This window comes from Camelus dromedarius, chromosome 19 (genome assembly GCF_036321535.1).
Source record: "Camelus dromedarius isolate mCamDro1 chromosome 19, mCamDro1.pat, whole genome shotgun sequence".
NCBI classification, from domain to species: Eukaryota; Metazoa; Chordata; class Mammalia; order Artiodactyla; family Camelidae; genus Camelus; species Camelus dromedarius.
The window spans coordinates 23752940-23778582 of NC_087454.1; the positions used below are offsets into that span (position 1 = coordinate 23752940).

The window sequence follows — 25643 nt, forward strand, 5'->3', positions numbered from 1 at the left end:
TATTACTGTTGTGGTCAATATACGTTGTTGCTTATAAGAACAAGCAGGCAGAGTTTTTTTTTGGTTGTCTTCATAATTTAAAAAGTTAAGCATTTAAATTTTTAAAATGCAGAAAGTTTAGTAAACTGAAAGACCACAAAGCAAAAAGCAGACACACGACAACAAAACAAAACAATAAATCATCATACCTCTGCAAAAATTGCAACTGTCAATATTCTGGTTTCTTGTGTGGTCTTTTTTAGTAAAGAATACATTGTTACTCATCAGGGAAATGCAAATCATTTCTCACTGGGGAATTGCAAATTAAAGCCACAATAAGATACTACTATACATCTACCAGAACGACTAAGATGAAAAAGACTGACAATGCCAAGTATTGGCAAGGATATGGAGCAACTGGAACTCTTATACCTTGCTGGTGGAAGTGTGAAATATTTCAACTACTTTGGAAAACTCTGGCAACATCTTTGAAATATGCCTCCCCTCATGCCTACCCCATGACCCAGGAATTCTATCCTTAGGTTTCTTCTCAAGAGAAATGAGTATACATTTCCACCAAAAGACATGTTCATAGCAGCATGATTCTTAATGTACCCAAACTGGAAGCAACCTAAATATCCATAACAGAAAAAAAGATATGTACTTTGTGGTATCTGTATAGTGAAATACTACTTGACATTAAAAAGAACAAAGTAGTCTTACAATCATGTTCTGATTATCTATTCATAATTAACCACCCCAAGACTTAGTAGCTTAAAATAACAATAATTTACTTGCTCTGGATTCTGCAATTTGGCCAGAACAACTTCTCAGATGCTGAATACTCTCTTTAGCCAGCATTGTGTTCCTCATCTCCCCCAGCCCCAGCCCCACACCCTTGAGCTCTCCCATGTGTTTCCCTGTTCCTACCAATACATATCAGCCAGACATGTAGCTTTTTGGTTAGTTATTTCCTCCATGAGCAGGGACCATACTGTCCTTGGTGGGCAATGCTGAGGTCTGACCCAATTACTGGTCTAAGAGAAGCGGCCGGCAAACCCCAGCTCTGTGGACCAGCTGCCTGTTTCTGTATAAATTTTATTTCAACATAGATACACCGATTTGCTTATTGTCTATGGCTGGTTTTGTACTATATTTTAAGTAGTACAAAAGCAGAAATGAGTAGTTGCAACAGAGACCACGTGGCCCGTAAACCTAAAATATTTACTCTCTTGTCCTTAAAACGTTTGCTGACTCTTGTCTAGAGGCAGAGAGGGGAGCAGGGTGAATCTCAAGGAAGATCAAGCATCACCTTGCAAGGCATGCCCCTAGGCGAGTCTTTCATGTGGGCTTCCTGTAATGGGAGAGTGCTCTCCTCTAGCGAGGGAGGGGGTGCTTCTGCAGGCTTGGAGGGCTTAGGGAAAGCTAGGGGTACAAGATTCTCTAGTTCATCCATCCAAACTCTCCATTCCAGGCCTCAGCATCCCACCCTCTCCCTGCCTGCTGGGGCTGTGCAGTCAGTCTCTCTTGCAGCTCTGCCACTTTCATAGCAAATCCTGGGGCTGACTATCAGCACAGCCTGCCCTTGGCCTCAAGAGATGAGGGCCATTGAGAATGCTCTTGTGGGGGTCTCCCAGCTCCCACAACCTGCCCCGAGTTGAGCCTGTCGTTCTCTTTCTTCAAGACTTCTGGGGTGGTTAACAAAAGCCAGCCAAACCCCACAGTCCTCATAATTATCATTGCCCCATATCTTTCGAGTGTCAGACCTATTGCATGTCAGTGTTGTCCTGGGAGTCTGCCTGTACCTCACCCCAGTCCACCTCCCACAGGACCCATGCTGGGTCCGGTCAGCATGAGGCTGCAGCCTACGGCGGGGGGTCATAGTTATCACCACTCCACTCACTGGACATCGGGTCCACACTGCCATCTCACTGGTGAGGGATCTACTTTCAGAAGTCCACCTGCCATTTCTGGTACCAATTCTCTTAGATTTTCTTTTTATCTCAAAGGCCACCTGAGATGTGTGTGCAGGTGGTTTACTTGGGAGGTGGTCCCTGGAAGCACAAGTAGGAGAGCGGAGAATGTGGGAAAGGAAAGGAAAAAGCCAGCGGAGGTGCTGGTGAGTGAGTTCTGCTGTGTGCACCTGGGAGGTCTGAGGAGACCATGTGGAACGTGCTCTAGAAATGTCTTGGGTTACTTGCCTGGGTGTCTCTGGGGTTCTTAACTACTGATGCCAGTCACTGCTGATTGAGGGCTGCCTCCAGCAAATTCAGGTTGCTCCTCAGGTGGATCTAGTTCCCTTGATGCGAGAGCGAATCAGAGTTGTAAGCATTTGAGGTGAGAAGCTATAGCCCTGCCAGGAACTATCTACCAAAGCTTCCAGTGAACACAGACAGGGGCCGGGGGGTTCTGCTGGGGCCTCGGCAGTGGCTTCTGTAACTACCCTTCAGCCAGCCTGGTGCCCAGGGGAGTAGGTTGGCAAAAATTACTGCAGCTTTACCCGCTCCCACCCAGCCCAAAGAAACATGAGCTCCACGAGGGTAGGTCTTTGCCTCTTTTGTTCCCTGCCATATCCCAGCACCTAGAAAGTTCCCAGCAGGTCATAGGTGTGCAATACATGTTTGTGTGAATCGAATGATTCATTGTGGCTTGAATTTCCTTCCTGACCCAAACATTCGTCTCCCAAACTGCACCCCAGCCCCAGTCTTCAGCCCTACTGCATCCCATCCTCGCTCCCACATCACCACCGCTCATCACTGAACAATCAGTCTGGCAGAGGAATCAGGCTACCTGCATATTGATAGGATGGAGAAGCTGGAGATTCTCTAACTCAGTCTCCTTTTAACAATCACAAAAATAACAACAGCTAACATTGATTCTCATCTGCCCAACATGGTTCCTATATTTTATATAGTTTGTAGCATTGAATCCTTACAGCACACCTCCAAGGTGGGCACTATGATTGCTGCACAGATAAGAAACTGAGGCAACACATCCTTACTTCATTTGCCTGAGGTCACACCTGTCGGAAGGGTGGGGGGCTGGGATATTCACGAGGATGACCCAGGTCATATTGCCTGCTCAGTAACCCAGAAAGGGGAAGTGCCTTGCCAAGGGCCACTGCCACTGTGACAGCTCTTAAGCGGGGGCTTTCGGGCACCTGTCTCCTTCTGTGCCCCTCCTCCATCTTTGTAACTTAGCTTTTCTCAATATTACATAAAGCATGCTACATAAATGCAACTTCAAAACAAGTTTCCTGACCCTGCTTTTCCTCGAGATCAGCAGCCTGCCTGAGCTCCTAGAGACAGTTTGGAGCCCGCAGCTGGAGGCAGGGGGACCCGGGGCTCCCAGTTTGAGCCCCAGCTCTCACCGCTGCACCCCAGAACAGACAGTATCTGGCTTCAGGGTTTACACTAAACTGTGTCGTGAATTCAAGCATCTTTAGGGAATTGAAAAGTAGTGAGCTTGAAACTTTCCCATTCACAAAATGATCTCACTGCCTTGGATCCTTGTTCACTCATTCAGTTTTTGTAAAATTTAGTTTCTGAGCTCAGTATTTTTAAGCCTAGCGACAATATATTTTAAAATTAGCTCCACTGTTTCCAAAAAGGCCTGGATCTAAATTTTTTCCTAGCAGCTGGTTTTATCCTCCTGCCAACTGGCTCCAGGGTGGGTTTCTCCTCTGGAGCTGGTGCAGAGGGTGAGGCCAGGCTGAACTCTCACCATCTACAGACTCCACTCCATGACACTCAGGCTCCATCAGAGAGGGCTGTGACCTCCGCCTGCCTTCTCTGTGCCCATTTATTTCCATGATTGGGAGGTGGGCTGGTGGGGTTTGGGGGAAATGAACTGAGAATGTCTTGAGATTCTAGGGGCTGGGTCTTAAGAATCCAAACTCTGTTTTCAAAGAAGTGGAGAGAGTCTTGATGGAGAGAAAAAATCCTGGGTTTGTTACATTTGCCTAAATTCAGCAGCAAACACTGCTGGCCCTTCTTTCAGAATGTATCCAGAGTCCAGTCACCTCTGGTCACCACCTCCACGACTGCCCTCTTGGTCCAAGCCATCATTTGTCTGGATTATAGTAACTTCACTGGTTTCCTCTTCACTGGTCTCCCTGCTTCTGCCTTTGCCTAACACGGTCTATTCTCCACAGTGAAAGCTGCCACAAGGATCCTTTCAAAATCTGCATTGGATCATGTCATCCTCCAAGTGGCTTCCATCTCACTTATAATAAAAACCATGTCCTTCCATGGCCTACAGTTCATACTGTTACCTTTTGCATCATCTCCCTTTACCCTTGGCTACCTGCTCCAACCACAATGGTCTCTTCATATGTTCCTCATGTATGTAAAGCATGCTCCTGCCTCAGGGCCTTTGCACTCACTGTTTCCTCTCCCTGAACACTCTTCTTTCAAAACTTCTTCCTCACATAGGCTATTCCAACATCACCTACTTAGACAAGCTTCTCCAGACCACCATCTCCAACTAAAATATGCCTCCCACTGTTCTATCCCTTCACTCTGCTTTACTTTTCTTCATGGCATTTATTGCTACCAAACATTATATTACATACAGTTTTTCCCTTTTTTTTTAATTTTTGTATTCTCAGTGCCTAGCATAGTGTCAGGCACATATTAGATGCTAATAAATATTTGCTGAATAAGAAATGAGTATCTTATTTAGTGCAATAAAGCCATAGAAACTCTCTGAGTATCAATTTCTCAGCAGTAAGAAGTGGGTAAAAAGGGTTGATTGTGAGAATATATATTTATTTAGAAATTAAATTTGTTAATTTTGAAAACTTTTTGTTTTGAAATAATTTCAGACATACAACAAACTTGCAAAAATAGTAAAATACTTCCTATCTACCCTTCACCAACAGCCCCTAAATGTTGACAGCTCCTTCATCATTCTCCCTTTGAATATTTTCAAATTATCCTTAAATTTATTTTTGAATGGGTAATGTCTCAAGATGGTACAAAATAAACAGTAAAACATAAATCTCCTTCCTTGTCCATCCCACTACTTCTCCTTTCCAGCCCAACTGCTACCAGGCTCTTGTCTATTCTGTCAGAAATATTCTATGCATTTACAAACACATACAGCTGCATATGCATTTATAGAGCATAAATTTCAACCACACACATACGCTTTGTTTCTTCATGCCAAGCATACTATACTCACTGTTCTGCATCTTAGTTTTTTCATTCATATCTTTTGAAGGTCATTCCATATCAGTCTACCTGGATCTTTCTCATTTTCTTCACAGATGCATGATAAGCCATCACATGAATGTACCCGGCCTTATTTAACTAGTTTCCTGTTGGTGGAACTTTAGGTTGTTTCCAATCCTTTGCTACTACAGACAATGCTGTAATGGATATCCTTTTAAATCGTCATTTTGTGCATCACCTGTAGGACAAATGACTAGAATTGAAATTACTGACTAGAAAGCTTTTTGCATTTTATATGTTGATAGATATCATCACATTTCTTTTCATGAAGAATGTACAGAGTATCTTCTTACCAACAAGTGAAAATATTTTCCTACATCCTTTACTACATGGTATGTTGTCCATTTTTGTTTGTTTGTTTTACCAACTGGATAACTTTAAATGAGATATCTCATTGTAATCTTATTTTTTATTTCTTTTATTATGAGTGAAGATAAACATTTTTTCACATGTCTAAAAGCCATTGATATTTTTTTCCCATGAATCATATGGCTTCTAATGCTTTGTGATATGCCTGGAAAGGCCTTGAGTGCTCCAAGTTTATTTTTTTAAATTATCCCATAATTTCTTTTGGCATTTGTTCAAACATACACAGAAGTGGAGAGAATAGAAGGAGCCAGCAGTACCCTTATCAGCCTCAATGGTAATCAAAACAGGGCAGGGCCAGTCTTTATTTCATCTATGCCCCACCCATTCCCCCCATCATTATTTTGAAACAAATTGCAAACAACATATAATTGTTTGATTTTTTTTTTAATGCTTAAACTTTTGATCTGGAATTATTTTAGAGATAGAGCTCCAAGTTTGTTTTTTGCTGATACCTTGCCCATTCCTCCTACAGTTTATTGACTAAACCATCTTTTCTCCACTGATTTGAAATGCCACCGTTATCATACACTAAATTCCCATATATGGTGAGTCTGTTCCTTTCTACTCTTTATTTTGTTCCATCGACTCATCAGTTCATATTCAGGCTCCAGTACCATGCAGTTCTGATAGTCAGAGCTCTACAATATATGGTGGTGTTTGTTAGGTGAGACTAGTCTCTAAAAGATGCTCTGGTATTCCAGGGTGTGGTCTGAGAGTGGAGGATCTATGTTCCAGTCACCCAGCTTTAGCCATAACTGTGCCCTTCAACACTCTGGCTAGGATGAGGTGAGGCATCACTCTGGCAAACATAGACTTGGGTCCAAGTTCTGGCTTCATCACTGAGAGCTGGGTGACCTCACCCTTTGGAGCCTCTGCTTAGAGGGGTCTCCACCCAGCACCAGCTTTCTCTAGCTCCAAAACTGTAGGGCAAGCGTGTCTTGGGAGTACCAGGCAAGATTGTGAAAGGATAACCAGTGGTCACTTCAACAGGAAGTCCCAGAGGTTAACACAAGAGATTGGCTCGCCATGAAACGGAAAGAGTGGTTAAGAAAGAGGCAAGACTGTTAACAGTTCCAGAGCTCGTGGGCTCCTAGGGGCAGTAGTTGCCTCATTGCAGGGTCCAGGAGACACGGGACTGCGTGCACGAGAGGAGACGGGAGCCTCTGAGAGGTGGGAGACTCCCTGGAGTTGCAATGCTTCTTTTCTTTGGAGGGGTGAGGATGGGGGAGGGAGCGGCAGTCCCCACCCAGCTCCTCTGGGACAAGGTGCACAGGGCTGAGCCCTCTTTTCTCATGAATTTGGAGCTCTTTGCATAGTCTAGTGAAAGGCACTTGGGCAAGAGACTGGGATAGATCACCTACTCTTAAGTGGCCTTGTGACCCAGGAGAAGTCACCTGGCTTCGCAGAACCTCGATTTCTCTAGCAAGTTAGTGGGGGGAAGGAGGATAAATAGACTAGAGCATTTCTCAGACTCACCAACTTGGACAGTGGGGGTTCTGTGACTATCACTATTATTTGTAGTTATTGAAGTAGGTGAAGAGCAGACTCAGTTCCTTGGCCCTTTGGAGAGAGGATGTTGGAACTGGGGGAAGCCCTAAGGCACCTGAAGACACTCTATTGTGGTTCTGTCCTGTCCCCAACCCCACCCTTCTTACAAGGCTCTCCGCTTCCCCAGGAAAGCCTGTGGTGCCAGCTTCCTGAACTGCCTCCTGCAGCCGGGAGCCCATTCTGGGGATGCCTGGCTCTCAAGCTTTATATGATTTGTTGGGCGAGGAAGTGGGGAGGGGTAGTAGTGCTGGGGGTTTGCGTACATGTATTCCTGGACAAGAGGAGGGTTTTCACTGTTAAGGGGGTGAAGTGGCAATGATTGCAAGGGGAACGTTGTGGGGGAGGGGGCTCTGACCAAGGGCTGCTCCTGCTGGCTGACTCTGAGCGCCACAGGTACTTCTGTGCCCACCAGTGGCTATGAGGGGTGTCGTGTTGATGGTGAGAGCTGACTGTGAGGGAGAGGTGGGTGAGGGTGATGGCTGACTGAGTTGGACTGGCTGAGGAGGGAGTGTATGCACGTGTGTGTGCGCACGTGTGTGTGTCCACATATGTGTGGACCAACTGAAGGATGTTTCCACTGTTTCTGAGTGGCCATACCTGTCCATGAAGGAGGCACAAACTGCTTTTAGGATGTGTTGTAAGGCCGTGAAGGGGGTGTCCACTGTCCCTGCCTGTTGGTGACGGGAACTTTGAGGCAGAGCTGGCAGTAGGGCACCTGCTGCCTTTCTGCCCCAGGCCTCCTGACAGGCAAGGAGGGGGCGCTGGGTGCCTTCCAGGGAGGGAAGGATTGATGGACTCAGAGAGCTGGTGCTGAGCCTGAGGCATAGTGGGGACTGGCACGGTGTCCAGGAGGTGCTGCTTTCTTACAAAGTGCCAGGGGACATATGGAAATGGGGTGCAGCTTGACCGGGAACTCCCTGACAGGGATGCCAAGAGTGTCCCATGTGGCCGCAGGGAATCTATTTTAGGATTCTAACTCCCTTCACTTGTGGGAGCCTGACAGACTCAGTGATGTGGCACCCACATCACAACTTCCCCCAGCACTTCAGTTCTAGAAGCTTCCGCACTGGGAATCTTATCTTATTATCTCCACCAGCTGAAGTATGCAAGAAACTTGAGTTTCTAAGTCTCACAGCCAGAGCAAAGCCTGCTCACTCCGCCCTGCGCTGAAGCCCTGTCCCATCATGGCTGCTCTGCTGGGCGTCTGCAACCCGCAGAGAGGCCTTCTGGCCACTGAGAAGGTGCGTCTCCAAGAAGAGGTCTTGGAGCTAGTCTGTCCCATGACAAATGAGGAAAGTGAACCTGGTGCCATATTTGCTTCTAACATCATGGCTTGGGCAGGTCTCTGCCTCTTGGAGCCTCCCTCCCTCAGTTTCCTCATCTGTCAAGTGGGGATAGATCATATCTGTTCGGTACCCAGGGTTTATGGGGCTTAAATAGAATTTCACCCTCATCCATGTTGTTACCACCACCGTCATTGCTACCTTTACCCAGTGGTTGCTATGTGTGGGTGTTTTACATGGATTCAACATATAAAATATTCAACAAATGTTTGCTGAGCTCTGACTGTGAGACATAGTCCTAGGCATTTGGGATAGAGCAGTGAACAAAAGAGTAAACTCCCTACTCACTTTAGACTTCTATTTCAGTAAGAGGAGATACAAATTTTAAAAAATAAATCAATTAAAAGACTATTCTGGAAAGGTGACAAGTGCTAAGAGAAAGTAAAGCTGGAAAGGAAGGTGGGCTTCGCTGGGAAAGGGAGGTGGTGTTTCAACTTTAATTATCTCTTCTAATCCTGTGTGGTTGGTATTAGCCCTGTGTTGCAGTGAGGAGACTGAGGCACAGGGATGCTATGTGACTTGCCCAAGGTTGCACAGCTAGTGAGCGGCCGGGCTGGAGAGGCAGAGTCTGTCTGACTCCAAAGCACTGGGACTGAAAGTCACTTCCTCTCTTGACCTCCTTTTCCACATTTATGGGTCAAAAGGGTGGGATCGACCCTCTTCTGGTACTGAGTGAGTGTTTCTTTGATTATAACACACAAGACCCAAGGCCACTGGAGGGCCGGGGGTGAGGAAGGGCGACCAGGGAGGGAGGGGGCTCCCCTTTTAGGGGGATGGCGGGTGTGGATGGATGTGGCCCAAAGAGAGGTGTGTATCTCGTCATTGTTTCCAGGGGCAAATATGGGTGATGCAGGAATAGGAGATCCTGGGGGAAGGACAATTATACTAGTGTAGTAAATTCTCTATTCTAACACCTGGAATCTCGCTCTTGGCTTCCCGACTTCCCCCAACCTGCTTTTTATTAAGAAAACGTTCAAATCTACAAGAGTTGAGCAAACAGTGCAATGAATGCTATTGGCTAACAATCTGCCCCATTTACCTCCCCCCACAACATTTCCTGTTAATTTGCTTGTGTATTTACTCAGAACCATTTGAAAGTGAAATGCAGGTATTACACACCTTAGCACGGATCCCTTAAAGGCAAGGAGACTCTCCCTCACAATCACAACACTCGTATCACACCTAAGAAACTTCATATTACTCAGTGACTCTCATCTAATATAAAGTCCATATTCAAATTTCCCCAGTTGTCCCCCAAATGTCTCTTATTCTTACTATTTTTTTCTGAAAGAGAATCCAGCTAATGATCACATACTATATTTAGGTGTCATTTATCTTTATTTTCTTGGATATAGAACAGTCCCCCTGCCTTATTTTTAATTTTACAACTTCAGCAGTTTTTGAGTTTACTAAGTTGTCTAGCAGAACATCCCACATTCTAAAGGACACTGTGAGTCAGCAGAGGAAGCAGTGAGTAGTTGAGGGTCCAACATGCCCAGAGCAAGGCTGGGTACCATGAGAGGATCCTGGGTTAAGTGTGATCTCCCCTGCCCTGGAATTCCTTGCAAAATTATGTCACCTCTCATAGGAAGTCCTCCCTGATAGACACTGGCAAGTGAGTTGCTCCTCTTGCATTGCTCTCACAGCACTTGGAACATAGGTTTGCTGCCCCTTCCACACTGCACTGTAATTAATTTTGTGTCTTTTCCTGAATAAGGCTGTGTGAGTGCCTTCAGAGGAAACCAGCAGTAAGTTCATACCTGTACCTACAGGGCCAGGGCTCCACTTGGGTATGTAGCTTGTGTCCTGCACAAGGATGCCTGGCCAGGGGGGTGAGTGGGGACTAGAATCCAGCCCACAGTCCACTTGCCAAACCATGGGCCCTGGCACTGGGCTGTGTCTGCTGGGAGGAAGGGGCACCTTTCCTAATCCGTCTAATGGAACCACATCATGGCAGGCCCGCTTTCCACTGTGCTGCCATTCAGTTCGTGCTCAGTCAACAGTTGTCCTTACCTGCATGCTAGATCTTGGGAAGAGTTTGGGCAGCAGAGATGTGCTGGTAATTGTTCTTTGTGGGGAAAATCCCCCCTAATTTGTAGTATTTGCTAATTCCCATGACGTAGATACTCCCACAGTGGCTGATCCCAAGCCACTGAGTTGGGAAGAGAGGCACACAGTTGGCTCTTGCAAGCCACTGGATGTGGCTCCAGCACAGCACTGTGGTTTTACATTTATAATCTTAAAACTGCATCTGAAGCAGACTTTGAAGGCCCTGGAGAGAGAGATAAAGAGAGACAGCGATGGAGAGAAACAGATGGAGAGGAAAAACAGACAGGAAGGAAGAGAGGCAATGACTAGAGGGGAGACAGAGACTCTACTTCACTCTAAGGCTTGGGGCCTCCCCAAAGGTGAGGAATTGCTTCATCCAAGTCCTATGCAACCTATGTGAAGGAACTTGCCCAAGGAGAGGCTGGGCCAGTGGCTTCAGACCCCTGGAATGAGCCCGTTATCCCTGAAGCAGAGCCCCTGACTCCTCTACTCAGCCTGTCTGTGGACTGTGACCCCAACAGAGAAGCCCAGAGTGAGTGAGGTGTTCCTGTTGCCTCAATTCCTTTGCACATACTGTCCACTGCTTCTAAATCCTACTTGCCTCCTTTAGAGCTTATGTGCACATCAAGCTCCTCCCACCCTATTCAGTTTTATGCGCCCCAGACTTATCTGCCTCTCCAGGGCAAGACCAGACTGCTCCTTCCAGATTCCAGCCTCCCACTCTCCTGCCCTGGGCCCTCACCTGGACAAATTCTTATCCATCAAAATCTTTATCAATTGACTGACTGACCCAAGACCTTCAGTGACAGATGAAAGTACCCCAATTAATGAATTGGATAACCCTTACTTGAGTACCTACTATGTGCTAGGAAGCTAGGAGCAATGTGGACTGAGGTACAGAGTGACATTCATGTGGGGGAGCCCAGAACATCATGGGGCCATAGATAAAGGGGCACAAACTCTGCTTTCAGTATGGGGGTGGCTGCAGGGAGGCTCTCGGAGGAGGTAGCCCCTAAGGTGAGGGAGGAAGAGGTATCAGCTAGGCAAGGCAGGGAGAGAATCGGGGAGGTTTGGGGCAAAGGGAGCAAGGGTAGGAGAGAATCTGGGATTCCAGGAAAGGAGTGTGGTTCAGAAAGGTTGCCATGGACCATGATGGGGTGCCGCGGTGATGGGGTCAGGGAGGGGCATGTCTTGAAAGGCCATAAGAGCCACAGGGTGGGGGCAGCTACTGATTTGCTGGTGTGTATGTTGAAGGAGTAGAGAAATGTTGAGGAGGGAAAAAAACGCTGGAGGCCCGTTGAGGCTGAGAAAGGGAGAAGGGAAGGGTGGAGAAAGCCCCTTCAGGAAGGTGAGATGTGAGATGAGCTGGAGGAGCAGCAGGAGAGACGGCTCAGTAAGCTGCTTCCGGTCCTTCAGACAGTGAGATCCTGGACCACCCTGGGTAACCACCCCCAAGTCAAAAAATAGGACGTATAATGGCCAGAGAAGACTTACAGCAGAGAACTGAAGGAGATGAGGGTGTGTGGATAGCTCAGGGAAGAGCATTCCAGGCAGAGGGAACTGAAAGGGCAAAAGCCCTGAACGGGATGTGCTGGAGGCCATCAGGTGGGGGTGGGTGGTGAGGTCTGAGAGGTCAGATCAGGCAGGGCTTCATCAGCCATGGTGGATTTTCTCCACGAGTGACGGGGATTCATGGGACAGTTTTGAGCAGGGCTTGACTGTGTTCAGCAGCCCCGTGCTCCCTCATCTCTCCTCTGTCCCCAGGCCAGAACACTATGGAGAGTGATCAGAGGGTGCCCCGAAAGGGCCGGAAGCTAGGCTCCAGCCGCCGGCGGCAGTTGCGAGAAACAGCTGATGGCGAGGATGTCCCTGTGGCCCCAGAGCCAGGCTCCTGGTCCTCCCAGGCAGCAGCAGAGCTACAGGGCTTCTTCCAGGACTGTGGTGCCAAGGAGAGGGGCTTTGTCACTCGAGAGGACCTGGCGGTGAGTCCAAGGGCCCATCCCACCCCCTGAATCCCTTTTCTACAGCCTCCTGAGATTCCCCATCCCAACAGAACTTGCCTGCTCTTTCCCCTTTCTCTCATCTTCAAATTTGCTCTCAGAAAAGGCTAGGAATTTGTTTATACTGACTAACACTTATAAGGCTAATTTAGGTGTTACCCTCTTCCAGAAACATTTGCAGTTTAACAAAGGAAAGGTTTTAAGCCATAGAAGTAACTTGCATGTGTTATAATTTTAGGCCCACTGAGCAAGGAAGTTTATCTCGGGGAACATCAGGGCCCTGGAAATCAAACCATGTCAATGACATAAACTTCGATGAAACAGATCAGCCATGGTTGTGCAAGCCAGTAAGGAGTCTTAGGGCGTGGCCTTGACCAAGATTGGCCAATTTTTTTGTCTGTTTGTTTCTCCTGTTTTCTGCCAAGGGTCCTATGTGGGTTGCTGGATTCTCCCTGGACATGCTTTCTCCTGATACTGCTCTATGCTCTGGATTTTGTTCCTCCCCCATCAAAACTGACCCTTCCGATATTCCACCCTCAGGGCCACAAGGGGTACAAACGGCTGATGTTAAAATATATTTTTCAAAATGGTTGGAAAAAAAAAGACTTGAGTAGACATAAAATCAATACTTAGCAAATATCTAATTTATTATTATTATTATTTATTAATGAGGGAACAATTAAGATGTTATGGCAGGTTCCAGGAGCATTTGAGAAGCTGGGATATTTGTAGGCAACTTGGCAGAAGAGTGTTAGGATAAGTTTCCTGAGTTCAATTTTTAAAATGGCTAATATCCAACAGGTCAGACAGCTTTGAGGTTATCTGTGCTACTAGACAAAAATTATTTTTACCTCTCCTGGGCAAAATCTACAAGTTAAAAAGTAACTTCAGTAGGTCTAGGACTTTTAATGAAAGGTAAACAATGAGATGAATTAAGTGCATTCCTCTCGTCTAGACAATGCCTAGGTAGTCATTACCCCCATGTAATATTGAGACGACGTGCTGTCTACCTTTTTGTCTTATTTCCAAGTTTCAGATAATTTCCCGTGATTATACATAACCTCCAAAGTAAATTCTTGATATAAAAAGGCTGATCTCATTAGGTTTGGCTCGATTATCTCCATAGGTACAACAAGGGTGTAAATAAAACATGTGGGCTCCCTTGACTGGGCTCCGCAAATGGAGGCTTTTGAAGGATTGAGCCATTTTAGTTTCTGTCCAGAAAGTTTTCATATGGAATCTTAAACTGGACTTTAGAAAACCCTTGTTATTTGCACTTCTGACTAGAGTGACCATCTGTCCCAGTTTGCCTGGACTGGAGGGGCCCCTGGGATGTGGGACTTTCAGTGTTAAAACTTGAAATCTTTTGAGCAAACTAGGGCTAGTCAGCCTCCCTACTTCTACCCTAAAGCTAGGAAACCAAGCACAAGCCATTCTCTACCAGCTTTCACCTGCAGCACTTATAAATGTGAGGAACTTCCTCTCTTCCTGAGGTTCCCAATTTTTCTAAGGTCCCTGTCCTGTCCAGAATTCACCTTCCTCATCATGTGTTTCCAGACCAGGCTCCTGGGAGAGCTTTGTAGGCATCGGTTCCACAAATGTTCCTTACTTGTCACACTTGATTAAATGAGAATCATCCTTTTAATATTACATCTAGCTGCACAATTATTTACCCAACTATATCTCAGTAAAAAGGAGGACAGATTCTTATTGAACCTGTGTAAATAACTATATTGCCATGGAAAGGAAGGAGATTCAGGAAAAGTATTGGTTTCGGAATCAGGAGTGTAAAATTTCAGTTTATAAAAGCATACGCTCCTACTGAAGGTTAGAGACAGCTTAAGAAGACAGAGAAAGGACTTCCTCATACATCCATAAATATGGAACAATAAAAAATAATGTCAACTGCATTCCCAACAAATAACCACAACTCAGTTCCTTCAACCATTCATTTAGTTCCGGGTAATTAATTCTTGTTCTGCTGGATTTTGGGTGAGCTGGCTGCTTCTGGTGTGAAAAGAGTCCTAGAAACTGTGACCCACTGGCTCACTCTGAAGGTCGGCTAAGTCAGCTTGGAATCCTGGACCCAAGTGAAGCATCAAGAGTTCATAGAACCTGGTACAGTCCTTTTCCACAAGGCTTTGAGTCTGTGCTTTGTGGAAGACACAAATTGGCCTGCAACATGTAATCAAGTTTTCAGGCAAGGGTAGGAAAGTAGAAATGTGTTTAGTAACGAGACTGAAAAGCTGTGGTTATTTATTACAGTAACTAAGAATATCAAAATGAAAGAGAGTAAAATGTTCTACTGGGATACAGTGTGTAAATATTTCATAAGCGTTTGCTCAGTGTTTCCCCTGAAGGTAAGAACATATTATGCATAGCAAAAGCATTGAGAAATCTCCAGGGCTTTCCTATAAAGCATGCAATTTCTGAAATACGTATATTAATAGCGTTTTACCTTTGTAAACTTAGCTAGGAAAGGCTGAACGTCTCTTCTGATCTGCCAGTTCTTCCTATGATGCTTTTATAATAGTGTCGAGGTATTTAATAAATAAAGAGAAAAATATCCTGACATTTAAATTTAATTTACCTAAACTTAGGATCTGATGTTGGGAAGGCAAAACCAAAAGAACTATCAGAGAAGACAGGGCATTAGGTTAAGATAGAATCATGGGATTCTGAGAAATAGTACTTGGTTACCTATTTAATCAAAGTGACAGTAAAACAAAATATTTTGAAATAAATACAGAAGGCAACACTGTTGTAAGGACATTTAGCTCTTTGATGGGGAAGTGGCTTTGCTTTTTGTTTTAAAGAAAATCAGAACACAATAAAGCCAAAACAAAGCAGAGAAAGTTATTCTGCTGAGATTCGGAATCAGTTACCTGCACAACTTACACAGATTATTAATAGTAACCTCTTTTTATCCCTTTCCTTAGAGCTTTAGGGCCAATTTATCATTTTAATAGAGATGGAGCCGAATTCTAGTTTTGCATTAATATAACATGTGGCGGTAAAAGTTCCACAAGATTTATTTTTTGGTATTTACTTTTAAACCCATCAAAGCTGAGCCGAATTTGGCAAAATGTTAATGTATATTTCATAGTCTATTTTATAGACTCAGGTGTTAAAAATCAAGACAACTAAGATTGCATTTCAGCAAACCCTCTACAACTCTTTATATCTATTCAGATTTTGCTTTTAATCCTTTTTCATGTCCTGGAACAACTAGACACTTTAAGACAAAACCACTTTCCTTAAACCTTGAAAAGCAAAAACACATCCCATTTTCCTTGCAGATACAGTTGTTTTTCTTTGTCACTCTTGTTCCTCGTATTGTCTCAAACACCCTCAGTGATTATAACTTTCAACAAAGTAATTAACCTCTGTTTCCCAGAAAGAACTAGGGGGTAAATAACTGAGAACTGACTAGCAAAGCTCACAAACACACATCACATGACTTTCTACAGTCACACATACCCTTGTACAACTTTAAAAAAATTATGATAAAATTTACATAATATAAAATATGCCATTATAACCGTTTTTATGTGTAGAGTTCAGTGACATTAAGTTTATCCACATTGTTGTGCAACCATCACCACCATCCAACTCCAGATCTTCTTCATCTTCTCTAAAGGAAACTGTACCTATTAAACACTAACCCCCATTCTCCTAGCTCCTCCTCTCCTAGAAACCAGGATTTTACTTTCTGTCTCCAAGAATGTGACCACTCTAGGTTCCTCATATAAATAGAATCATACAGTACAGGTCATCCATGTTGTAGCACATGTCAGAATTCCCTTCCTTTTTAAGGGTGAATAATATTCCATCGTTTGTGTATACCACATTTCATCTATCCATTCAACCCTTGATAGACATTTGAGTTGCTTCCATCTTTTAGTTATTGTGAATATTGCTGCTATGAATATGATTGTACACATATCTACCTCAATCCCTGCTTTCCCTGGCACAACTATTTAAAGTGGCAAAAATGAATTCATACACTAACATGACCCAAAGATAGTTGCTTTTTAGCATATAAAAATAAGTAAAAGCATATAAATTTAAAATTCTGCTTAACAATCAATGTTCCAGTGTTTTTTCCTAGAAAATTTCCAGGTGACCAAAAGTATTTATCCATTAATTTAATTACTATCAATTCAGGTATTTCAAGTTACCTAAGTCTCTTGGAAATACAAGTACCGTTGATATAAAATTTGTTAGAATAATAAATCAACTGCGTAGAACACAAGTTTATATTTTTATAATCTTAAATATTATGTAAAGATAATGTTGGCTTATTTGAAAGTAAAACAAGATGAGAAGTATAGGAAATTCAGATTAACTAGTTTCTTTACAAAAAGCAAATCCAGATCTTAGAAAAATAGAATGTATACTTGTATTATATTTACTATAGGGCAGAGAAAACACAAATATTATTTATCTTTCGTAAACCAATCTAATTTGTCCAAAGATTCTCCTTAATTATATGAACCTGGCTCCTTAAAAGTTTTCTGAGTTAGCAATTTCTTATAAAAATGAATTTTTTTGTAAGCCCAGCACATTTAAAGCATTAGAAGTTCAGTTTCTTTATTTTCTGTGACTTTGGGGGCCATTAGATTTATATACGCCCTTATTTGTCTCTACAAATCAATCCACACAGAACCCCTGTGAGGGACTCTAAGTTATCCATATCCAGATACAGAAAAATATTCACACTCGCAATAAGAGGTAAGGGCCTTTCTGAATTACAGACACATAGAGATACAGACAGATAGAGTGTCTGGCTTCGTTTCTACAACTCCAGCCACAGGTCAAAAGTAAACACAGAAACACAAACACTCCCTAGTCCAGATTCCAAAGAGCTGTTCTTCCCAGTGGACACAAAATTCTTAACTGATCTGAGGTCACACATAGAAAAACAAACACCACCACCAACAACAAAAGATTAGCAAACCATATTTTCCGTTGTCTCTCAACTGACAGACACTACGTCTCCAACACACATCCCGGGGAGATCACGCAACGGTCAGTCCATACAGTGGAATTCCCCATCCCGGCTGCCACCACAACCAGAAACAGAAAATCAGCAAAAACAGAAACAAAAACTAGAGAAACAGAATCAGCAGACTTGAAGTTCTATCACACGTGGGATTCCCTTCAAGAGCCAAGAAAATAAGTGCCTGACCTCCTAGAACCCGTTTGGGGCTCTTTTCCTGCAACACAGTTTACTGGGTTCTGACAGCTGAGTCCAGTGGGGCCTCTCTGGGGAATGCCCAAAACTATTAAAATAGAATTTCCAAAAAGGTAAAATCATGACCTTTAGGCAAAAATAAAATGAATCTATATCAAAGATTTTATTTAACTAATTAATGAGTTACGTTATGAATGGTTGAAAGAGTATTTAAAAAGCTCGAAGTAATTTAACCAAAAAAAGTTAGACGGCTGGGTTAGATTTTAAAAAGCTGGTTAATGTATAGCAGGTCATAAATCTTTGGGATTATCTGTTCCATCAGACAAAAATTATTTACATCTCTCCTGGACAAAAACCTGCAAGTTAACATGTGACTTCATTTAGTCTGGAACCTCTAATCAGTCCCGTGAGATGAATTAAGTACCTTTATACAGAATCTAGAAGATGCTTGCATGGCTTTTGCCCCTGTAAAATACTGAAAGGATGTGCTGTCCACGTTTTGGACTTCTTTTCAAGTTCCAGATAATTTTTGAATACTGATAAACACATTCTGGGGAGAATTTGCTACTATCCTCTATTAGAGTCCTAAAGGGATGAGACACGGAACAGATAAGGTTTGATGTTGGATGGAGTAAGGGAAAAGAAGTGGAGGAAGTTCAAGGCTCTGCTGAGAGGGTGGCCTTGGATAGGGTCTGGGAGCCTCAAGGGTCAGCCTTGAAGTCAAGTTGTGGATGGGACTCCAAAACTGGGGAGAGGGGAGGAGGGGTGACTGAAGACAAACACCTCTCCTTTTTTTTTCACCTTTCCTTTTTTGAGGGTGGCCCAGAGCCTTCCCCAGTGGAAACAGCATCCAACTTACTTCTTCACTGCAGGTGGCCAAGTTCAGCTTCCTGGGCAGTGAGGAGGAACTGGAGATGATCTTTGACTGGGTGGATATGGAACGGAAGGGACGTCTCTCCCTTGAAGAATTCAGCTCTGGGCTCAGTATGTCTGCTTTGAAGGGGCCTCTGGGGAGTGTTCCCAGTACGGGGTGAGGCTGGGCGGACAAGAGAGGCCATAGTGATACCCTACAAACCACAGGACCATCACAACACCCTTGAGAGCAGTTCATTGGCTGGGGGCCCCCTGAGCATTCCTTTCCTCCAGAAAGGCCTCCAGGCTTGCCTTCTGATGCTTCCCTTGTCTTCTTCCCAATAAAAGGCTTCCCTTGAGCAAGAGGTTAAGCACCCCCTGTTCTTGAGATGAGGGGACTTGTTTTTGCCTGAGGAAGTTCACATTCTGGTTTTGGTTAAAGGAATTCGAGGCCCCAAGGGAGTAGCAGAGGGTGATATGTAGTGGGTGGAAGCTTCCTAGGCTCTTAGCCCCCAGTGGACAGGTTGGTCCAACACCCGCTTCTCAAGACAGGCCCAAAAGGATCTAAAGACACCAAGGCCGGAGACACATTATTCCTGCTGAGCTCAATGGGGGAAGAAGCACTTCCAGCCCAGGGAATGGCAGAAGTGGTGTCCTTGCAGAGACCCTGAAAAGCACAGCTCAGCCTTAAATGTCTGCAAAGCCATCTGAAGTTCTCAGGTCTGCTGAGTCTCCAAGAGTTTGGGGGACAATAGAGAGAGAGGCCAGGAGTCTGCATTTACAGGCTGGGGCCACCCCAGGAGGTGGTTGCTTTGGTTCTGGTGATTGAGAGGCTGGGAGTAGGGAGGGGGAATGAGGACGCAGAATTGTGGAGTAGGGGAAGCACAGGAAGCAGTGTTGTCAACGCAGCCCCAAGAAGCCACCTTCCCATCTGTATCCAGTCGTGCCCAGAGACTTCCCAATGTCTATGGAACAAAATTCAAACCCCTTCCCAGGGCCTACAGGCCAGCACCATCCCGATTCTGACAACCTCCTGGGCTTACGCAGCACCTCTCGCCTCCTCCAGCATGCCAATCTGGCTCCTACCTCAGGGCCTTTCCATGTGTTATCCTTTCTGCCTGGAATATGCTTCCCTAGAAATTCACACGGCTTATTCCTTCTTCTTATTCACATTTCAGTTTCAATGTCACTTCCTCAGGACACTCCTGACCACCTCCTCCAAAGTAGACCCTGTCCAGCCTCTCAATGGAAATTACCCTGTTTATTCTTTTAGCTCACCTGACAAATTTTTTATTTTTAATGTGCCCTTTTCAGTGTTCATAAAGTGTCAGATCCACCAGGGAAGGAGTTTGGGCCAATTTTGTCCCCAGCTTATAGTAGATGCTAAATAAATAATCCCTTGACTGAGTTAAAAGAATGTGTTGGCCACCATGGAACTGCTATATGACTTCCAGCAAGTCTTTTGGCCTCTCTGGGCCTCAGATCTTCATCTATAAAATGGGTACAGTGTCTACCTTAAGTAAACTCCCAAGGTTGATGTGAGGAATGTATGACCATGGCTCTGTAAGTGCGACTGACACAGTTATAATGATTTCCCAAGGGCTGGAGCAGGGCAAGGGGGTAGGTCAGGGGACTGAGCCCAACCCCACTCTGCTCCCTTCTGTCCCACTCTGTTCCACAGAGAACATCTTTGGCTCCAGCTTGAGCACCCACAGGCTACATAGACAGAGGCCACTGCCTTCCAAGCGAGAATCTGTAGCCACCAGCTTCCCAGTGCTGGAGGAGGCCGATGCTGCAGAGAAGGAGGCATTCTCTGCTTTCATGGAGCAGCTGGGGGCCAGCCACTTACTTCCTGAGTAAGGCCAGCACAGTGTGTGTTGGGGTGGGGGAAAGGGACAGGGGGAGGCACTGCCATTCAGAGGGGGTGAGGACTCTCCTGGACACAATGTCAAGATGGAAGCCACCAGGCAGAGATGCGTGCAAATCCTGATTCGGCCACTTGTTAGCTGTGTGACTGTGGGCAAGTAGCCCAACCTCTGACCTCTGTTTCCCTGGCTGCTGCGTGAGCATAAGAGCTGTTGTGGGATTAAATGAAGCCATGTGTGGAGAAAACCTTCTCACCAGGGGTCCATCTACCCCAACCCCCCCCTCCCTGCCCTGCCCTACATGATCACTCCTCAGAAGGATCAGCTTCCCAAGGGGACTCACATTCTTAAGAATATGAAACTCCCTGAGGGTGCTTCTCTTACCCCAAAAAGAGGGTCTCCCAGTGGAGTGATTTCAGGCATGTTGATGCTCTATATTGGGCAGGCTTAGAGACGGGGGGCATTTCCACCAAATTGTCTCAGGCTCTGGGCTCTTGCGGTTCACTCAGACTCAGAGAAAGGGGGCCCTGCCTAAAAATGCCACTCTCATATCCCCCAGGTCCCACAGGGAATCACCCTTGTCCATCTGCCCAGGTTCTCCCAGGTTCGCCCGCCCCTCAGGGCTCTGAGAACAAGCTCTCAGAGGGTGGGGCAGGTGTTGTGGGGCAGGCAGGGTGGGACTTGGGGTGCAGGCTGGCGGGGAAGGTGTGGTGGGGAGTGATTTACCCACTTGGCAGCTTAGCCTGGGCTCAGCCCTCAGGCATCTGTCTTCATGACTTAATTAGATTCTTGTGAAAGCAGCATTTATCGAGTGCTGACCATGTGCCAGGCCCCAAGCCGGTGTTTTCACTAGGTGTGTCTCCTTCTCAAGCAGCCATTTTACAAATAGGCTCAGAGAGGGCATGGGACTTGCTAAATATCACACAGCTACAGAGTAGGAGAACAGAGAAAGCGAATGGAAGCCCTGGGCTATCAGACTCCCAAGTCCCCCCACCTGACAATGAATAACCAAACTGTAGAGAGACAAATTGCTGTGGGAATTTCACAAAGGGAAAGGACACAGCTGGGAAAGTTTCCTGGAGGAGGTGGCATTTGATTTACACCTTGTAGGGTATAAATAGATATTTGTGGCCCAGGTGCCCGAGTCTCTTGGGGTGTTGCCATTAAAACTGAGGAGTGGGGCTCCTCCGCCTCCTGGTCCCACCACATGGCTAGTCTCTGGCTGTCTCTCCCTCCCAGGCAGGCGGAAATCTGGCAGCTGTGGAGGAAGCTGCGGCAGGAGGAGCCCCAGCTGGCGGGCAACCTGGAGGGCTTTCTAGCCAAGATGACTGGCCGCCTGCAGGAGGCACGGGCTGACAAGGAGGTTCTGGAACTGACCCTGAGGAAGTGAGTTGGGGCCAGAGGGCCTCCCCCAGCCGCTGTCGGCACACAGTGGGTGCTCTTTACATTTTAGTTGAATCTCTATTGAATTCCCTCAGCTCCAGAAGAACCGAGGCCAGGGGTCCACAGCGGATCCTGGGAACTGGACGCGCAGCGTTGAGCTGGAAGAAGGGTTGACTAAGGGGACCTACTGAGGAGGACAGAGTTAGGCCTTCAACAAAAGTGGGAATGGCCAGCGTGTCTTGCTGCAGGGCCACTGTGGCACCCAACTCCAGGGCACCACTCACGTAGCTTTCAATGCACGTGGTAACCCTGGGGTTGGCACAGGCACAGCCCAGCCAGGGAGTCTGAGTTACGGGGGTAGGAGGATGGTGACGGCAGGAAGTGGGAACAGAGTGATGTGGCTATGGGGACCATGAGACGGGGCCACAGGAACCACTATCCTGCTGATGGTTATAGGAGTCAGCGTGCTGGGACCAGGCAATCAATGTCAAGGATATATGTGTCAGGGAGCTGTTACTGGGATGACTGTTCTTAGGGTGACAGGGCTCTGTGACCACTGGCAGAGTGAGGTGAGCAGTAGGATAGACTCCAAGCCCTGGCCCAGACCACCCCTGTCAACAGCAGGGTCCTAGGGTGCTGATGTGGTGCCTGGCCCCACCTCCCACCCCTTCCAGGCGGGACTCTGACCACCATCGCGAGGTTCAGCAACTCTACGAGGAAATGGAGCAGCAGATCCAGTGGGAGAAGCAGCAGCTGCAGGCTGAGGTGGGCTTCCACCCCTAGGCAGCTCACCCTCCCCTAGCCCTGGACTCCTCTGCTGGCTAAGCAGTGGGCCAGCAACTGGCCAGTGTGGGGCAGCGGGAGGCTGCTGGGAATGGATCTTCTCACACCTCTGAGCTCCATTCCTCAGAGAGATGGGGTGGCAAGTGCTGAGCCCAGGTGCCCTGCCTGGTCTCATGTGTCCCCCAGAGCCACTCCTTCTGTTCTCTGGGCCTCAGGCTCCTTGTTGCTAGAGTCTAGCCCTGAGTCAAGAAAGTTGTCCTGCAACCCCTCCTGGCTGGGACATCCTGGACCCTGCTCCCCAGGCCTGGGAGGAGGTGAAGTGTGGGAAGGGCCAGCCCAGTCCAGCTGGGTCTTAGATTCTGCAGTTCAGGGCCTGAGACCTCTCTGCTCCCCAGAGTGACTCCCGGGGCCTGGCCCTCAGCTCCCAGATGCAGGAGGTACTGGAGGCCAAAGAACGTGAGGTGCAGCGGCTGACTGAGGGCCAGAAGGAGGTGAGTGACAGGGCTTCCCTGGGAGCCCAGTTTCTGAGGATTCACTGGGCTGGTTGGGCTCCTGTATCAGAGTAGCCCCCTAGGAAAGAGATGTCTTGGTCCTTTTCTGAGATGAGGCCAGATAGTGCAGTGGAAGCACTGGGACATGAGTCAGAAGGTCCAAGTTCAAATCCCTGCAATTAAAAGCCATGCAAATCTGAGGAAATACCTTTGCTTGTCTTGGCTGTAGTTTCTCTGTCTGTAGAATGGGAATAGCCACATCTACTGCATCTTCCCAGCTTGTTGTGTCAAATGTGGTAATAAATGAGAAAGCACTTTGAAACAGGAAAGCACTGAGGAAACACTCTGAATTCTCAATGCTGGAGAAGCTTGGTGATAGGGTGGTGTTCCACTCTCATTTCCATCATCAGCTGGGTGACCTTGGGCAGGTTTTTAACCTCTCTGAAACTTGATTTCCTTATCAGGGAAATGGAGATCAGAACTTTTGCCTTAGAAGGCTGCTGGGATGATTAAAGATACTATATTTGAGGGCCTAAGATGATGCCTAGCACATAGTAGGTACTTTGTACATCAGGGTTGTTACTGTCTCTGACTATGACCTAGAATCATAGATCATAGTCTGTGGTCTGGTCAGCATACCTGCTGTCCCCACACCCCAGGTCTTGTAGGCTATGCTCTCTTCCACTTGGCATTGTGGCTAAGCCTTTGGGTCTGAGACCCTGCCCCAGTGTCTCTTCCTTCCTCAACTTCCAGACCACTGACCTTAGTAAAATCACCATCTGTTGTAACTGGGAAAACCAACTGCTCTTCAGCACTGGACCAGTTTCCCAGGGCCTTCCCCACCATTGCCTTGGCTGGACCCGCCACCTGGTCTCACTCTCCTGTCACGGGTTGATTTCCCAGGTGCCTCTGCAGAAGCTTCTCCTTGGAAATTGAGGCAGGCCCCTTCTGCCAACGGAGGAGGTTAGATTTTCCATATGGGGCCATTTTGTCCCGTCCCCTGTGGACATGAAGCCTCTGCCCCCTGGCCACTCAATCCTTTACCCAGCAACTATCTATGGTGCACCCACAATGTGCCAGGCAACTTTCTAGGTTCTGAGGAACATAACAGACACAAATAATTCCTGCTCATGGAGTTATTATGTAGTTACAGAAACAGGTGATAAACCAAATATGCAAGTAAAGTCTATAACATATTAGGTAGTGAAAGTACTTAGGAGAATAAAGGAAAGCAGGGCAGGGGGATAGAAAGGTTCTGATAGGGGAGTCAAGGAAGACCCCACTGAGATGACGACCTTGGAGTAAAGACCTGAAAGAGGTGATGGGTGGGCCATGTGGTATCTGGGGAAAGAGCAGTCCAGGCAGAGGGAATAGTGAGTGCAAAGGCCCCGAGGTGGGCATGATGTCCTGTGAATGTTCAAGGACCAGCAAGGACACCTGTGGGCGAGAGCAGACTGCAGGAGCCGGGGCAGTGGGAGAAGATCAGAGATGTAACAGGGGTGGGGTAGGGGAGACTGCAGGGTCCTGGAGCCTATTTCGAGGCCATTGCCTTCCATCCGGTATGGTCAAGCAGCTCTCCGTCTCCCAGCCATGTGACCTGCTGGTGGATCAGGAGCTCCTTGCCAATCAGACGGGGCTCAGAGATGAGCAGCCACTGCAGAGCTTTGAGTAGAGGAGGGTGTGATCCCATTTACATTTCAGGCCCTTGTGGTTCTGGCAGTTTGTGTTTCTTGCACAGTTCCCTCTCTCTTCCCTATTCCAGCATTTCCAGTATCTCTTCTGGGTGGGAGGTAATGGAGCTAATTAGGCCAGTAAGGAGTAATACTCCCCAAACCTACGTTTTAAGCTGAGTCTCCAGGAGCCTGAGTCAGTGCCCCACAATGGCCTTGGGAGGCTGTTTGTTCCCCTGGAGGGCAACTGGGCCTCTCTTCTCCTCATCCTCCACCTCCTGCAGCTGGAGGCCCAGCTCCACCGCCTCAGCAGCACACACCAGGAGGCCAGCTCGGAGAACCAGCAGCTTCGGGAGGCCGAGCGTGACCTGGCTGGGCGGCTGGAGGAGGTGCGGGGAAAGCTGCAGGTGACCAGGGGGCACCTGAATGCTGCCAGGGGCCGTGTGTCCTGGCAGATGGAGGAGGAACCGAGGCAAGTAGCTGCCATCCCTGGGCTGGGGTGGAGACCAGGTGCTTCCTGGAAGAGGGGAGGGAGGCTCTGAGTTCACCCAGAACATACAGACTCCCTCCTTAAACCTCACAACAACCTTGCTAGGCTGGGATTATCATGCCCATTTCTCAGACAAGGAAACAGAGAGAGGAAAGTCATCTGCCCAGGATCAAGTAACTGGGGTTCAAACATACACACACACACAGACACGTACACACATGGGCTAGCACAGTGCTAGATCCCTGGCAGGCATTCAATCTACTTGTCACAGGTCAGAGGAGTGGGATGGGCCAGAATGGTCAAGGAAGGCTTCCTGGAGGAGGTGAGGCTGAATATAGGCCTTGATGGATGAGCAGGATTGGATGAGGGGGAGGAGTGGGTAGTGCACGC

The 25643-nt window shown here is 46.8% G+C and overlaps 1 protein-coding gene across 2 annotated transcripts in view; it reads left to right on the top strand.

The window, feature by feature from the left end:
* Positions 1–6579: 6579 nt before the first annotated feature.
* Positions 6580–25643, top strand: part of RAB44 (RAB44, member RAS oncogene family) — a 30114-nt gene continuing 11050 nt past the window's right edge. For both annotated transcript variants that reach the window (XM_031434822.2, XM_064476449.1), the window contains exons 1-8: positions 6580–6752; positions 12287–12504; positions 18592–18703; positions 20253–20427; positions 21676–21822; positions 22494–22584; positions 22998–23093; positions 25048–25235. In XM_031434822.2, coding sequence (XP_031290682.2) covers positions 12298–12504; positions 18592–18703; positions 20253–20427; positions 21676–21822; positions 22494–22584; positions 22998–23093; positions 25048–25235 — 1016 coding nt within the window. In that variant the 5' untranslated portion in view covers positions 6580–6752; positions 12287–12297. The remainder of the gene's footprint in view (positions 6753–12286; positions 12505–18591; positions 18704–20252; positions 20428–21675; positions 21823–22493; positions 22585–22997; positions 23094–25047; positions 25236–25643) is intronic.